This window comes from Kryptolebias marmoratus, linkage group LG9 (genome assembly GCF_001649575.2).
Source record: "Kryptolebias marmoratus isolate JLee-2015 linkage group LG9, ASM164957v2, whole genome shotgun sequence".
Taxonomy (NCBI): domain Eukaryota; kingdom Metazoa; phylum Chordata; class Actinopteri; order Cyprinodontiformes; family Rivulidae; genus Kryptolebias; species Kryptolebias marmoratus.
In genome coordinates, this window is record NC_051438.1 from 19745182 (window position 1) to 19760287 (window position 15106).

The 15106-nt window shown below is 46.1% G+C and overlaps 1 protein-coding gene across 2 annotated transcripts in view; it reads left to right on the plus strand.

Annotated features, from left to right (window-relative positions):
* The window catches only part of ccdc88b (coiled-coil domain containing 88B), a 45810-nt gene that overhangs the window by 19586 nt on the left and 11118 nt on the right, over nt 1-15106 (plus strand). For both annotated transcript variants that reach the window (XM_025004141.2, XM_037977504.1), the window contains 12 exons: nt 742-888; nt 1506-1683; nt 1799-1914; nt 2804-2872; nt 4022-4678; nt 7241-7420; nt 9060-9400; nt 9586-9745; nt 10856-11170; nt 13361-13522; nt 14511-14788; nt 14958-15101. In XM_025004141.2, coding sequence (XP_024859909.1) covers nt 742-888; nt 1506-1683; nt 1799-1914; nt 2804-2872; nt 4022-4678; nt 7241-7420; nt 9060-9400; nt 9586-9745; nt 10856-11170; nt 13361-13522; nt 14511-14788; nt 14958-15101 — 2747 coding nt within the window. The remainder of the gene's footprint in view (nt 1-741; nt 889-1505; nt 1684-1798; nt 1915-2803; nt 2873-4021; nt 4679-7240; nt 7421-9059; nt 9401-9585; nt 9746-10855; nt 11171-13360; nt 13523-14510; nt 14789-14957; nt 15102-15106) is intronic.

Below are 15106 nucleotides of genomic sequence, written 5' to 3' on the forward strand. Positions count from 1 at the left end.
TTAGCTCTGACAGCCTGGGTTTGAAAACTGTTTTATCTGTAATAAGAGAGGCTGAATAAGTTGCTTATTGCAGCAGCTTTGCCACAAAGTGTGCACATTTTTTACACCTGCAAACTTAAATGAATTCAACCTCATTCACAGAACGAAAGTAGCATTTCTCGAAGGAGATGCCACCTCGAACACCAAAGTTTAGAGCACAAGTGTGAAACTCTGTTCCTCGGGGGTCGCTCTCCTGCACGTTTTAGACGTGTTCTTGCTTTAAAACGCCTGATTTAAATGACGGACTTGTGGACGTGCTGCTGGAGAACTTGTTGATTTGGTGAGGAGGTGATTAAACCGTTTGAATCAGGTGTGTTGGAGCAGGAAACAAGTAAAACTTTCAGGACAGTGGCCCTCGAGGCCTGGAGTTTGACACCCCTGGTTTAAAGCATAGATCCTATGTGATCTGTTAGCACTTTCAGTATGTGCTGGGGATGACTCTCAGCTACTACCACACCAAATTTGACCCGAATATCTGTAAAATTGACTGAGTGGTAGCCACAGGTACGCTGTGAAGGTAGAATAACGTTGTGGGACAGCTGGTGATGTGGATAAACTCATTTGTGTCGCTCATGGAACAGATGAACAGTCTCGGTGAAGACGGTTTCCACTCGTCCTGAACTGTTTGAATTTCCCTCGATCAGAGGACGACTTGTCCCGGTTCTGAGAGTCTCTGTCTCCTGTGTTGGGCGCCCCCTGCAGGAGCAGCAGCAGCTGTGCGCGGCGCTGCAGGAAACCAAAACCCTGCTGGAAGAACAGCTGGCCGACGCGCGGGCCCGCTGCTCCTCGCTACGGGAGCTGGAGAAGGACAATCTGCTGCTGCGTCAACGAATCATGGACGTGGAGGCGGTGGGTGGAGCTAAGATGCAGAATGCTGACATCAAAGCTCCGTCAGCAGATTAGTTGTTTTTTTTAGCCTTTTGCGTCTTTTAGCAATCAGCTATCCTTTTGCTACTTTTCCCTGTTAGCTAGCATTTGCTACTTTGTAGCTTTTAGCAAGCATTTTGCTGCTTTTTAGACAGTGTTTTGCAACTTTTGGCTTTTTTTTGGCCAATTTTAATGCTAGCTAAAAGTAGCATTTCCCCCACATTCTCCTTTCTAGCTTTTAGCTAATATTTTGCTGCTTTAAAGCAATTTTGCACTACTTTTAACTACCTATTTTCTACTTTCAGCTTTTTAGATCGTGTTCTGTTTGTTGCTACTTTTAGCTTACAGCTCAGGTTCAGTTTCTTTAGTTTCTTTAGCGCTCAGTACTTACAAACCACCTTATCTGTAAAGTCTAGTTTTTCTCTTTCTAGTTGTAAGTTTTTGTGTCACACACAGAGGCATTCATCCACACGTTCTTCTCTGCAGATGCAGGCTGAGCTTCTTGTTTTACGAGCAGCAGCTCGTGGCAGCTCCCCGTGCAGGAAGCACCTTCCTCTTGTAATGACTGTGTTGTTTAATGTGAGCGTCTCCACGTGTAGGAGCGGGACACCGAGAGGCAGCGGGTTGATGAGCTGCTGGAGATGAACATGAGCCTGGAGGCGGACCTGAGGCACAGAAGAACATCCAAGGGAAGCCATCCCGTGCCGATGCTTCCAATCCACCGGCGCTTCCTCCAATCAGAGCTGGATTCTGACGAGGAGCTCGGCGACCTGATTGGTCAGAGCACCTGCCTCTTTGTGGCTTTTTATTCTAAAGAAAAAAATCACTGCGTCTTTTCACAGATGACTCCTTTTTCTTTTATTCTGTGTTTTGCTGGATTTTTCCTCCTCAGATCAGAAGCCTCTGAGCGTGGAGGTGGGCGAGGCGTCGACGCTGAGGCTGCTGGGAGCAGAACAGGAGAACGCCGAGCTGAGGAGGAGGCTGGAGGAGCTGCAGGCCCAGCAGGAGGTCAGGGTTCAGAGGCTGAAGGTCACGACTCTTAGAAATGATCCGCAGTTCAATTCAGTTCGTTCACAACAAAACTAAAGTCGTCTCAGGGCATTGTACAAAAACACAAACATACAGTATAAAGAGCCAATTAGTTAAAGCGATCCATATAAGGAAGCTAACAGATTGTGTCAAAGAAAGAAACCACTTCCTTTTAGCTGGAAGAAACCTCCAGCAGAACCAGAACCAGGCTCAGGATGGGCGACCATCTGCCTCCATCAGCTGCGGTTTGAGAGGACAGGAAAGAGACGCAGGCAAACACAGAATGTCTGAATAAACGGTGTTTTCTATGAATGTTACTGATTAAATAATTACAGTAGAGTGAGTAAAGACAGCAGCAGAGTGAGAAAATGTGGTCAATTTGTTCTCCAGCAGTCTCAGCCTATAGCAGCACAACTAGGGGACAGTTCAGGAAACCCAAGCCAACCCGAACTGTAGGATTTATCAAAAAGGAAAGTCTTTAAAGTAGACAGAGTGTCAGCCTCACAGACAGAAACGGGAAGTTTGTTCCAAAAGAGAGGAGCCTGAGAACTGAAAGCTCTGCCTCCCATTTTAGAAACTTTAGGAACCACGAGTAAGCCTGCAGTCTGAGAGCAAAGTGCTCTGTTAGGAAAACATGGAACAATAAGATGTTTAATATAAGATGGAGCTTGGCTGCTGAGATGTTAGAAGTAAAATTTGCCATAATGATAATAATTTGTTGTCCCCTTGTTAAATGAATTTTAAACTTTAATATAAAAGAAACAATGCCGTAAAGGTCAAATGTTTTAGATGTAGATACCAGGTCTGAGGCAGGTTTGGATGAAAACGGGGCTCACCGACATGTTTCCCGTCTGTTCGCCCGCTGCAGGCTGACATTCCAGATGTGAAGGATGAGCTGGCCTGCCTGGAGCTGCAGCATCAGGACACACTCAGGGAGGTGAGACGGACTGAAGTTACTGTGTGCCTGAGATCAGACGTCCCTGTGACATACACACACCAAATCTTAGCTCCATATCTGCGAAACTGACTGCGTTGTAACCATTTCTGTCAAGCTGTGGTGGCCATCTTGAATTGGGTTGACCCCTAAAGGCAGGGGTCTCCAATACTGGTCCTCCAGGGGTCACTATCCTGCATGTTTTCCTTGTTTCTCTGCTCCAACACACCTGATTTGAATCAATGGGTGATTAACAGAACATGAAGAGGTGATTTAACCTCTGAATCAGGTGTGTTGGAGCAGAGAAACAAGTAAAACATGCAGGATGGTGGCCCTGAGGACCAGGATCAGAGACCCCTGCTTAAAGGTAATCAGTTGTAAAGACACATTAAAGGAGTTTCTTTGAAACCCATTTAGTGGTTTATGACATATTTTGCTAACAATTCAAACACAGATACGGTCAAAAACATAATTGTCCTTTTCTGCAGCAGGAGATAAAAATAGTTGCCTAATTTTGACTTCACGAACAGTAAATCATGAGCTAAAGTTCACCTTCAGACGGGCTCAATACGCACTTTAAAAACCTTCGACGTAACATCGGCCGCTCGTGAAAAGTCAGGAGAAAGTTCTGAGGTTCTGCTCGCAAACGTGCGTCAAAACCTGGCCGAACGCAAACATGTTATACGATAAATAATAACTATCTTTTACTCTCAAGTGAGTAATAAGTGTTCGAGCGGCGACACGATTTCCATGTTTTCGCCTCGGTTCGCAGTAAGTTTTAAATTAAAGCAATCAGGAGTGATTGAAGTGAAGACGTTCAGCTTTAATTCAAGTGGTTTTATAAAGAAAATACAGACTTATCAGTTTAGGAATTTCATCTATTGATCCATTAAATGCGCTTCAATCACATCTTGATTGCTTCATTTGACGTCTATTGTGCTGCCGGCGCCCAGAGGTGACTTCACGGAAACACAGAATAACCTTTAGCTGCAGCCACGCATGTCAGATAGTATAATTAAAATAAATACCATGTTTAATATGAGTTTAGGCTTTGAAATCATATTCATTGAAGTGGCTTTCAGCTCAGTTTGCTGCCTCACCTGCAGGATTTTAAAATATTTTAAAACTTTCTCTCCCTTTCCGCCTTTTCAGTTCGAAAACTTGAAGAATGAAAACGGCACTCTGAAGCAGCGCCTGGAGGAGCTGCTGGGGAAACTTCAGCGCCTGGAAGACGAGAGGAAGGAGGAGGAGGAGGAGGTGGGGAGAGGAGTTCGGGGCTCGGGACCGCTCAGAGGAGAGGGCGAGGGAAGGGTGAGGATGGCGGTGGGGAGGGAGAAGAGAGGAGAAATAATGGGGTCGCAGCGAGAGGCCGGAGTGGGCGAGGAGGGCCTGCGTGTCCGAGGAGGGGGAGGCGAACTCTGCGACGAGGAGCTGGAGGTCAGGAGGAGAGGCGAGGCGGAGGGAGGACAGAAAGAAGCGGACAAGCGGGGGAAAGAAAGCCAACAAAATGCTGCGTTGTTGCCCAGTTCCGAGCACCTCAGACCTCCCCCGGAGGATCGCCCGGACACCGCGAACATGGCCGCGAGTCCCCCGTCTGTGCCCGACGCCCTGCTTCTGACAGCCCGGCTCCAGGAGGCCCAGGAGGAGGCAGAGCGGCAGGCCGAGCTGGCCCGGGATCTGCGCTCCAAGCTGGGGGAGCAGAGCAGGAGGACGTGGGAGGCCGAACAGAAGCTGGTGCTGCTGGAGGCCGAGCTGCAGCGGCTGAGGAAGGCTGCGGAGAGTCTGGTGGAGGCCCGCAGGCAGGTGGAGGTACGTACGGAGAAGCAGACAGACACGTTCAACTTTCAACTTTTATTTGATGTCCAAAAAGTTGGAATAAAAACAAAACATCTGTCCAGTCAGATGCTGCTCCAAACAATATTACATGGGGAAAAAACAGTTAATATTATCTTTTTATGGCAGATGAGAACTTAACAACAACAACATTAACGGCATCAAGTGACTGATGCTGACTGTAGATTCAGCATCACACTGATGTTGGGCTGCTTTTATTTTCCTGTATGTTTTTTACAATCTAACTACTTCTGCTTATACACACCCTGATATTTCAGCCATTCATAGATCAGAACATTCAGCTCGTTCAGGAGATGGATGCTCAGACTTTTGTTTTTTTATTACTTTAATACTTTTCAAGTATTTTCCCCATAGAAATACATAAAGATCTCTTCTTTTAGAAATCTGCTTCAGCGCACCTTGCTCTGTTTTTATCCTTTTATTCTGCTTTTAGCTTTTAGCTGTCGTTCTGCTACTTTTAGTTTAAAGCTACAGGTTTGCTAATCCGAGCATTTTTGTTTATTTTAGTTGTAGTTGCTAATCTTAGCTACACTTTTGCTAATTTTAGCTCTTAGCTACTGTTTTCTGCTTCTTTCAGCTTTAACAGCTCAGTTTTAGCTCCTTCAACACTTTTTTTCCACAGAAAATGTAATTTATCTAGTTTCTTATAATTTCCTAAAGTTGTCTGACTCGTATCAGAGTAAATAAAGACGTATTTTAGCCTCAGAACAGACAAGATGCTCCATCTGCTTCAAAGCTTTCAGTATCTTTTCGAGGCCACGGGTGAACTTATTAACATTTCAAGTTGATTTGAGAGGTTTTATTTGGTTTTGGGACGTGCCTCACGTGAGCGTCGGCCTGATCAGAATTCATCATTACTGCTGCTCCATTTCCTGTCCTGCAGGAGGTCCCAGACATTAAAGCTGTAGTTCAGATCTTTTGAAATGAAGTTCTGTGGAAAGGTTACGACCAGTTCTTATCTTACCTGCTGTAGAAAGCTCTCTGAACGACCTCAGTTTGGGAGGAATAGCCTCATTTCTGACTGAAGTTAGAAGCTACGGCAAGTCTGAGTGAATATTTTAAATATTTCCATGCATTTTATAAAACCTTTACATTGCTGTCAGACTCCCATTGTTCAGAACCTTCCTGCTTTAAAAGATCTGCTTTATCCTTTCAACCTGTGCTGTTTATTTAAGTAACTATGCACAGTTATAGATATAAATATAGATATAATTATGTACAAGGTTTCACGTTTAGACCGTACAGGCATTAAGACTTACGCACGACGTGGACGGTGCATTTCATGGCATCGAGTGATGTGTAAGTGGAGCTCTGAGAGACGGGAACTGAAGGAGATCCCTGCCAGCTCCGCGGAGTCAGACTTCAAGCAACGAAGATGAGGAAATCAATATCAGGCAGCGTGGAGAGTTGGAGTCGGTGAGGAAGGGGGGAGGACGAGGAGGGGGGAGGAAGAGGAGGGGGGAGGAAGAGGAGGGGGGAGGAAGCGGCAGACTTATGCTTTCATATGTCTGGTTTAATTCAGTCAGCCCCGTCATTGTGCGGTTGTCACTTAGCCGGGCTCAGTGGAGCTCCAGCGTTTTATGGATTTTTTTCTGCTACAATAACAGGAATTAAGATGAAAAGTTACTCAGACTTGTAATCACTTCACTTGGTCCCTGAACTTATTCCAACATCCTTACCTGACCTGTAAGGCGGCAAAAAAAAGCGACGCCTTTCCTCTCGGCCCCGGTGAACCTTGTGATTATTCGTTGATTTCAGTCGAATGTTCAGCTCGAAGCGCGAAGTCTCACCAGGCTGCCGGGCCTCTTCGTGTTGTGTAAGTCCGCTCGCTTATTGCGCTTTTTAAGGAGCAGATTTTTGTTTCACACCGATAACTAAACCGGAGTTAATTGGAGGAGGGGAGGGGGTCACGACTGGACCTCCTGTTTGAAACGGGCCAGAGGTGGCAGCGCTACATGCTGTACGCCAGAGAGAAGAAGGTGAATTAGTCATCCAGAGTTTAATGAACACGGCTAAGGTCGGACAGAGTTTAAGAGAGAAATACAGAAATTATTTAAAAATATGAGGCAAAGAAACTCAGATCGAGCCACATCCCAGGGGTGAGGAAACAGAAGGAAAGGATGGAGGAGAGGAAACAGAGGGAAAGGATGGAGGAAAGAGAAGGAAAGGATGGAGGAAACCGAAGGAATGGATGGAGGAGAGGAAACAGAAGGAAAGGATGGAGGAGAGGAAACAGAAGGAAAGGATGGAGGAGAGGAGGAGATCATTGGGACTGGAACAGCAGAGAGGTAATATCCTGAGGTTCGTGATGAACAACCTGAGCTGAAGATTTAAAGAGAACTGAGAGGAACGACACAAAAAGGTGTAAAACTAACAAAGCATAAGAATATTTACTTTCATGGTTGTTTAAATTTGCTCTCATCAAACTGGGAGTTAGAAATGAAGATGCTTCCTGGTCCCGTGTGGCCTTCAGTGTCTGTAAAAAGCTCAGCGCTCTTCCTGCTGCTCTTCCTCCAGGTCCTGCAGTCCGAGGCGCTGGTCGCGGAGGAGGAGCTGTGCCGCCTGCGGAGCCAAGCCGAGCTCCACCGGATGCAGACCACCGTCATCGCCACCCTGGAGGGGGAGCGAGCTGCCCTGGAGAGAGAACGAGACGGGCTGCGCGGCGCCCTGGACGGCCTGCGAGCCGCCCAGCGCAAGGTGAGGGGGGAGCGCAGAACGACACGAACGTCCCGGGCCGTCCCTTATTCCTGGCAGCCAGACTGTCCTGTAATCTGCTCCTTCAGGCTTTCTGAAGGTCGTTTCAGAGTCTCCTCCCGTTTTCAGTCCCGTACATGACGGTTTCTGGAGGGATTTGTTTGTTTATTAAGCCACTTAACTGATAAATGATCTATGAAGCAATCAGACACAAAAAGGCTCCTAAACGAGCGCTGTGTCGACACACACGCACTTAACTGAGTTCAGACTGGATCTGTTGGCACTTTGTTACAGGCAGCCTGTCACAAAGACACTACTCAGCCCCATTTCTGCAGCCGAAAGTCTGAAAAATGCCAAAGCTAACACAGTTTGACACGTAAAACAGTATTTTAGCAGCAAGAAGGTGATTCTCAAAGAGCTGTTAGCTGAAAGGTTGGAGCAGCAGGTGATCAGATGAAGGATGATGCATCTCTGAGGTCCTGTGTCAGGTCTTTACTCTTCATCTGCTCTAGTTATTGTTTTGTCTTCTGCTTGTCCCAGTTTTTTTTTTAGTTTTGAAGCAGAATCTGCCGTCAGAAAACGAGTGAAGAAGTGGCCAAAGTCCAACGAAAAACTGTACAATTGTCAGAAAACTTGGAAGAATTATCAATCAGGACTATTTAAAGATAACAGGAAAGTCCGGCTTCTTGGGAGGAAAATTTAAGCAAATTAGAGGTTTAAAACCTTTATATACACACGTCTGTGGCAAATATGTGCTTCAAGGATGACTGTAAAGGTGCAAAGTATACAAAAAAACTACGAAGGAGTTTCATTTAACAACCATATTTCTTCCCATATTTTTGGAAGCTAATTGTTTTATAGTTTTCATCAGGAGAAAAGTTTCTGTTTAACATATTATTGCATTATTATTTTACATTTATGTATAAATTGAGAAACTAATTTACTTGTAAAAGAGCTCTAGTTAAGGTTTTTAAGTGGATTTCCTTAAATTGAGTTTTAATTTTAAAAAATCCCATCGTGTCCTTAGGAGGAGAAACGCCGTTTAACGAGTTATCTGCAGTAAATGTTTAAAACGTGGGGAAAAAATGGCCAGTTAAGGAAAAGAGCACTTCTTAGTCAGCATTAAAGGGAAATCATAAAGGAGGTTTGTGAATGTCATCGCTGTCGAGGTTTTCCTTCCTGATTCGTTCCAGAAAAAAAGGGAATTCCGTCTTTTTTGTGCTGCATCCGAACATTTATTAACCCCTCTTCCAACAACATTTATTCTTGTTGTACTAAATTTATCTGATGAATTCAAACACATCCGACTCATTAAAATACCAAAACATCAAAAAATAATTTTTACCAATAAAAATTAATAATTAATTAATCCCAACTTTATTAAAATAAAACAGCTCAAATATATAATAAGGTAAAAGCTTCATTATGAGCCTTTTTTTTAATATATTTTTGTTCATTAAAGTTGTTTCTTAATGTATATATGTATGAGCTGATGATTCTCTATCAGTGTTCTGTCTTTACTAGAAACACGACTTTCCTTTTTTTATTTATTTGTCATTAATGGAAGCTGACGTCCTGAAGAAACGTGCTTATAGCTGTTTTAAAATGATTCCATAAAAGCAGCTCTCTCCTCCTCTGCCAGAGCGACCAGTTGGAGCTCGCCATCCAGAGCCTGAAGGCGGAGCTGGAGCGTCAGGGCCGCAGCCTGGAGACGTCCCGCCGGCGGGAGGAGCAGCTGGAGGCCGAGCTCCGCGAGGGCGCCCTGGAGTCCGGGGCTCTGGTCCGAGCGCGGGACCAGGCACTGCTGGAGGCGTCGCGGCTGGAGCAGGAGAAGGAGAGCTGCCAGGCGGAGCTGGACGGCCAGCGCAAGGAGGGGCGGCAGAGGGAGAGGGAGGCGGCGCGGCTCCGGCAGCAGCTGGAGAGCACCAACTTGGCCCTGGAGCACAGTAACCAGAGGGCCTGCGCTCTGGATGCTGAGCACAGGTACACACACACACACACACTGCTGCTCTACCATTTAACCTTGATCACGCAATTAACTTTACAAGGCGTCAGAGAGAAACTCCTGCTTGTGCCGTGAATTTATCTGTAATGTCAAGTCTACCTTCAATCAACCTTTGCCTGACCCGTGTTTCTGCTCCTGCCGGTGTGTGTGTGTCTGTGTGTAGGCGTGTGTGTCAGCAGCTTTCTGAGTCGAAGGAGCTGTGCACTCGGCTGCAGGACCTGGAGAAGCAGCTCGGCACTCGATTAAGCAGCATGGAGGAGGTTAAGCAGCAGCTGCAGGAGCAGTGTGCAGAGGCTCAGGCCAAGATTAGCTCACTCTCTCAGGTGTGTGTATAAATAGGTGTGTGTGTGTGTGTGTGTGTGTGAGACAGTGTCTAACATTAAATACTGCCGCAGGAAAGGACTGGAGGGTAAAAATCACCCAAATCCAGCTTCTTAACCAAAAAAAGAAAGAGATTTAAGTCAGATTTGTTCTTATGATATGAATGCATTGTGTTATTTTTCATATTTATATACTTTATGTGAACAAACCTTACCCCAAAGTGCAGCAGACAACAACAGGATGTCCAAAGGATGAGCTGAGGGCTTCTTTCTACAGGAAACCAACAGATGTTTGAGTCCTTGTTTTAACGCTGATGAGTATTTACCGAGCGCCTCGTACAATCCAGGCCCTTCGCTTCATTTTTCCAGCTTGCCAGAGAATCATGAATATTTGATAAGCAGGTTATTTTTTAAAAGGCGCCCGAAGTGTTGCTGCAGGCGTCGCCGTGGCATTGTCAGAAAGGCAGAGGGATATTTGTGCGTCGGAACGCCTATCTGTGCCTCTCCTTTCTGTGTCAGCCCTGGCACGATGCTTTTAGTTCTTATTGAAGCCGATTTAAATGACTAATCTAGTGGTAATGGAGCGAAAATAACTCGGCTCTGTTTTGTTTGTATCGTGTAAATGTGCGACAGGAGTCATCTCGGAGCAGCTCACGAAGGAAAGAAACAATTCCAGTTCAGATCCAGTCCCATATATTCATTTTAAGCCAGTTAAAACCCAGTTTGATGCGGCCAGATTTTGGCGAATTTGTAATTGTAATCAAGCCAATTAAAAGTTTTCTTGCTAAGTAAGCCAGCAGCCTGCTTTGGATCTTCAGTTCTCTGTTCTGGGCCGAGCGGAGCGCAGCTGTGAGAATGAAAGAAAAAAAAAAGACCCTTTTTCTTCTTTGTAGAAGTTGTAAATATTTGAGTCGAGGAAACGATGGAGGCTCAGGTGAGTTAGCGGAAAGTCTGCTACGGTGAACGGGCCGAGCAGAAGCTAATTATCCCCAAAAAGGAAGGCAGATGAAAAGAGGAGTTCAAATAGTTTTTTTTTTATTTTTGAGTCACTGTGTTTCGCTTTTTTTCCCCAGGCTTTTATTCTTTAAACGTGTTTCCCCCGTTATTCCCCAGGATCTATCCGGCGAGCAGGCGCGCTCTCAGAAACTGGCCGCCGAAGTCGAGCGTCTGAACCGGAAACTGCAGAGGTCCGGAGACGAGCTGAAGGCGGCGACGGATTCGCTGAGGCAGTGGCAGGTGAAGGCGGAGGCGCTCTCGCTGAGGCTCAAAACCAGCGAATCTCTCCTCAGCCAGAGTTCGGAATCGCCACGTCCGGATGAAAGTCCAGACGCCGGAGAAGACGGAGGCCCCTGCGCCGCCCCCCGCCGTTCCACCCATGGAGAGCCGGAGAGGGAGCTGAGTGAGAGGGTGATGGAGCTGGAGAAGGAGGTGTGTGTGTGTGTGTGTGTGTGTGGAAACTGTTGCTCCGGGGATCGGCTCACACGAGGCCACTTCCCCCGAGTGTGGAGGTTTTATTTCCGGAACTCCTGTTTTATCTCCTCGTCGCTTCTCAAATGTCACCTCGGCTGCCGTTCGCCGTCCTTATCTCTGCCGCCGGCCTCCCGCCACATCATCGCCGAGGTCACGGACCCCATCCAGCGCGCCTCTCGGCCCGTTTGCGTCGGCGCTGCCGAAGTGTGACGTTGGGGCGGCTGAAGCGACACAAACAGCTTCAGGCTTTAAGTCCTGCTGCAGCCAAACCCACCGAGGGTCAAAACTACACATGATGCTGTAGATTTGAGTTTACTGGGATTAGATTGAAACTTAATGGGCCTCAAACTGTTTATTTCCAGCTGAAGCCTTTAACGGCCACATAAATGTGGGCGATAATGTAACGGTCGGTGTGTGTGTTTTTCCTCCGTCTGTCTGTTTGCAAAATATCTCCTGAACCATCGGACGGATTTTAACGGATCTTCCAGAGAGTAAACATTACAGGCAGCTCTACAGCTGATTTAAAGTTAGAGTCAACCTGATTCAAGATGGCCGCCACAGCTATCTGACCTCAGCAGACACAAAAATGTCTGTAACTGGTGGACTTCTAGAGATATTGAGGTAAAGTTTGGTGTGGTAGAAGCCAGAGGTCGTCTTCGACACGTGCTCCAAGCACTCAAAGATCGTATAAGAGCTTTGTTCAAAATTCTGACTCTGTCGGAGTCGGCCCTGTTTGTCTGTTAGCAAAATATCTCATGAACCACTGGGCAGATTTTAACGAAACTCTCAGAAAGTAAACATCGGGTGTAGATCTACAACTGATTAACTTTTTGGAGTCAACTTGAATCAAGATGGGCACCACAGCCACTTTGATAAACACAAAAAGGGCAACAAGTCGTCAGTTTTACAGATACTGAGTTAAAATCTGGTCTGGTAGTAGCTGAGAGTCATCCCCCTCACATAGCCTGAGTGCTAACAGCTCGTATAAGATCTTTGCTTGAAACTTCGCCTTGCAAGTTGGCGGGTGATATGCATTCCTTCCAGAAACTTTAGTTTAACGTCAACAGTTTCTTGTCATTTCTGAGCTGTAAGTAAAGTTTAACGAGGAACAATTCAGCTTTTCTAACTCCAAGCATCCATCTCCCTGCTGGAGGAGCCTAACGTTGCAGAAGATGTTCAGGATTTCTGGGATTTAAAGCAAATACAAAAAGCCTCATGCCATCATTTAATAAAATCTAATTGTTTGTTTTTTCCATAAAGAAACGCAAACCCCATGAAAACATCCCTGGTTAGTTAATTTAATAAGAAGAAAAGCCTCTCAGTGTGTGTTTTATTTAGTTTTACTCTCCTGGTTGTTGGTCAGTCTTGGTTGATTTCTGATTTTTTGGGGAAGGTAAACATCTTTAAAATGACGGCGTTATTCAAAGCTGCAAACCCACTGGTTGTAGTCTCACAGCCCATCTCTGGAGGCATCAATTAGTTTTAAAACACCAGAATAATCTCCCTTTTTTTTTAAGCAAAGCACATTGTGACATTAATATATTGTGAATAAGCAGGAAAAATAATAATATTCATAAAGCGCTGCGGACAAAAATAGAAATAATCAGCGTTTGCCTGAGTCAGCGTTGTGCTGGTGTCAAACTTGAAAAAATGTGAGGTTAAAATAACTCTCCTGACGTCTCACACGTGTTGCCGCCCTGCCAGCGCACGCAAAAAATAAAATCCCTCTGCGTGGCGGGAGCTTGAGTTTTATTTAGTTTTACACACCAGTTCTTCTATCTTCTGCGCTGCTTCTGAACGTAATCTGCTCGTTTCTGCTTTAACTCCCGCATCGGCTAATCAACCAGTGCCTGCGCCAGTAATCAGAGTATTTTTGTAAGAGTTCATTTACTGAAGTCTGAAAAAATATTTGAGGCATTTACAGTCGCAAAGGCGCTACTTTTAGCTTCGTATAAAGGTCGCGTACATTTCAAAGTCCTACGTGATTGAGAGTAATTTCAAAGGTCAGGAGCTGATTTGGTCCTAATTTAAACGACGCGGATGTTTTTAGAGTTTCGTGGCAGAGGCAGCAGCTGCCGTCTTCCACAGCTCGGTGTGTGTTTCTGTCTCCGTTAAACCTCAAGAACGTCTTTATCCTGTCCCCCCCAGAGAGCCGTGGCGGTGGCAGGACACGAGGCTTTGCAGATGCGCTTGTCTCAGTCCCAGGAGACGTGCGAGCACCTCAAGGAGCAGCTGGAGGCTCTGCGCCGGCACTCCCTCAGCTTGCAGGACTCCTGCACTAAACTCCAAACTCTCAACACTCAGCTACAGGTGAGCGGATGCTGACATCAAAGCACACTGTGTATTTTTGTATTTTTATGATATAATTTGACACTTAGAGGGGTATTTGAAAGTTTTTGGGGTTCTGTGAAAGGTTTACGAACAGTCTTACCTGTTGTAGGTAGCTCTTAATTGAGTTTATTTCTGATTGGACAAACGAGCTAATGGCTAGTCTGTGCAGGGCTGAGCCCAAATGTGGCGTTCTGCGTGCCTTAAAACATGGTCTAAGAGAACCAGATTAAATTATTACATGGTTTTATCAGCAGAAATATTATGACATTCCTGCTAGTTGTGCAAAAAAGTGCTACAGCTAGCTGCTACTGCTTTTTGTGCTCGCAAATATCCATAGATTTCTGTGTAAATAACTATATCACACAAAACTGACAGCAGTGTAAAGGTCTGCGTAATAAAGTTAGCAAAAAATGCTATAAATTGATCAGAATCGAACATTATTTCTCCAAACTAAGGACGCTCACAGAGCCATCTGCAACAGGTAAGATGTTATTTCTACAGAAGCCCACATCAAAAGACCTGAAATGCGGCTTTAAGTATTCATCATGCAAGTGGTTACATAAAAGGACCAGTGGAGGCAGAAGGAGTGTTTTCTGTTGTACATTAATTACAGATTTTACTCCTGCTTCATTAAATATTGAAACGTGTACGATCATTAATTCAGAGACCCACAAAGTTAAACAGATCCCGCTTTGATCTGAGCTCACGTCTTGTTGAAGACGGACCGATCTTCCGTCAGAAGCACGAGGCTTCGAGGCAAATGGTCGGCGGGGGGTGGGTGTTGACTCCGACACTGAGATTTCAATTGTTTGTGCGAGTTCAGTGAAATCTGCCAAGAGATTACTCCGAACGTCAATATGTGCAGAAAAACCCCGCAAATAATTCAGCTCTTTGTGTGGATGTTCTCTTACAAGCTTCAACACTTTGTCCACGCTGTACTCCTTACACCTGGTGCGTGCGCTTTCAGGTGGAGCAGGCAACCCTGAGCTCCCAGCATGCAGCAGCGCTGGCCCGCTGCAGCCAGAGCGAGGCCCGGAGCGCCGCCCTGGAGGCCGAGTCAAAGGTGTGGGCGCGGGAGCGCGAGGAGTCGGCGGCCCGGACGGAGGCGCTGAGGCGCGACCACGAGCGGCTGACGGCGCTGCAGCAGCAGCAGGAGGTGGAGCTGGAGGAGCTGCTGGAGAAACACTCCCAGCTGAGGAGCAACTACCGAAGCCTGGAGGCTCAGCACAGGGAGCTGGAAGCCAGGTATGCTCCCAGACTGAGGGGGGTTCAGCTGAAGAAGAAAAAACCCCCGAAAATCCTTCTTTTCAAATCGCTTATAGTACTTTTCTTTCTTTTAAACTCCATGTATACACAAGAACAAAGGGAAAAAAATCCACCAGCCTGGTCTGATTATTCTGTTTGCGTCTTCAAGGTACAAGGAGCTCATGGCCAGTCAAACCCAGCTGGAGGAAAGAGAGCGAGAGCTAAAGATGGAGAGGCAGAAGATGGAAGACGAGGCCCAGGGCCGGCTCGAGAGGGAGCGAGAGCTGGAGAGGCTGAAAGAAGACGGCGAGCGGTAAC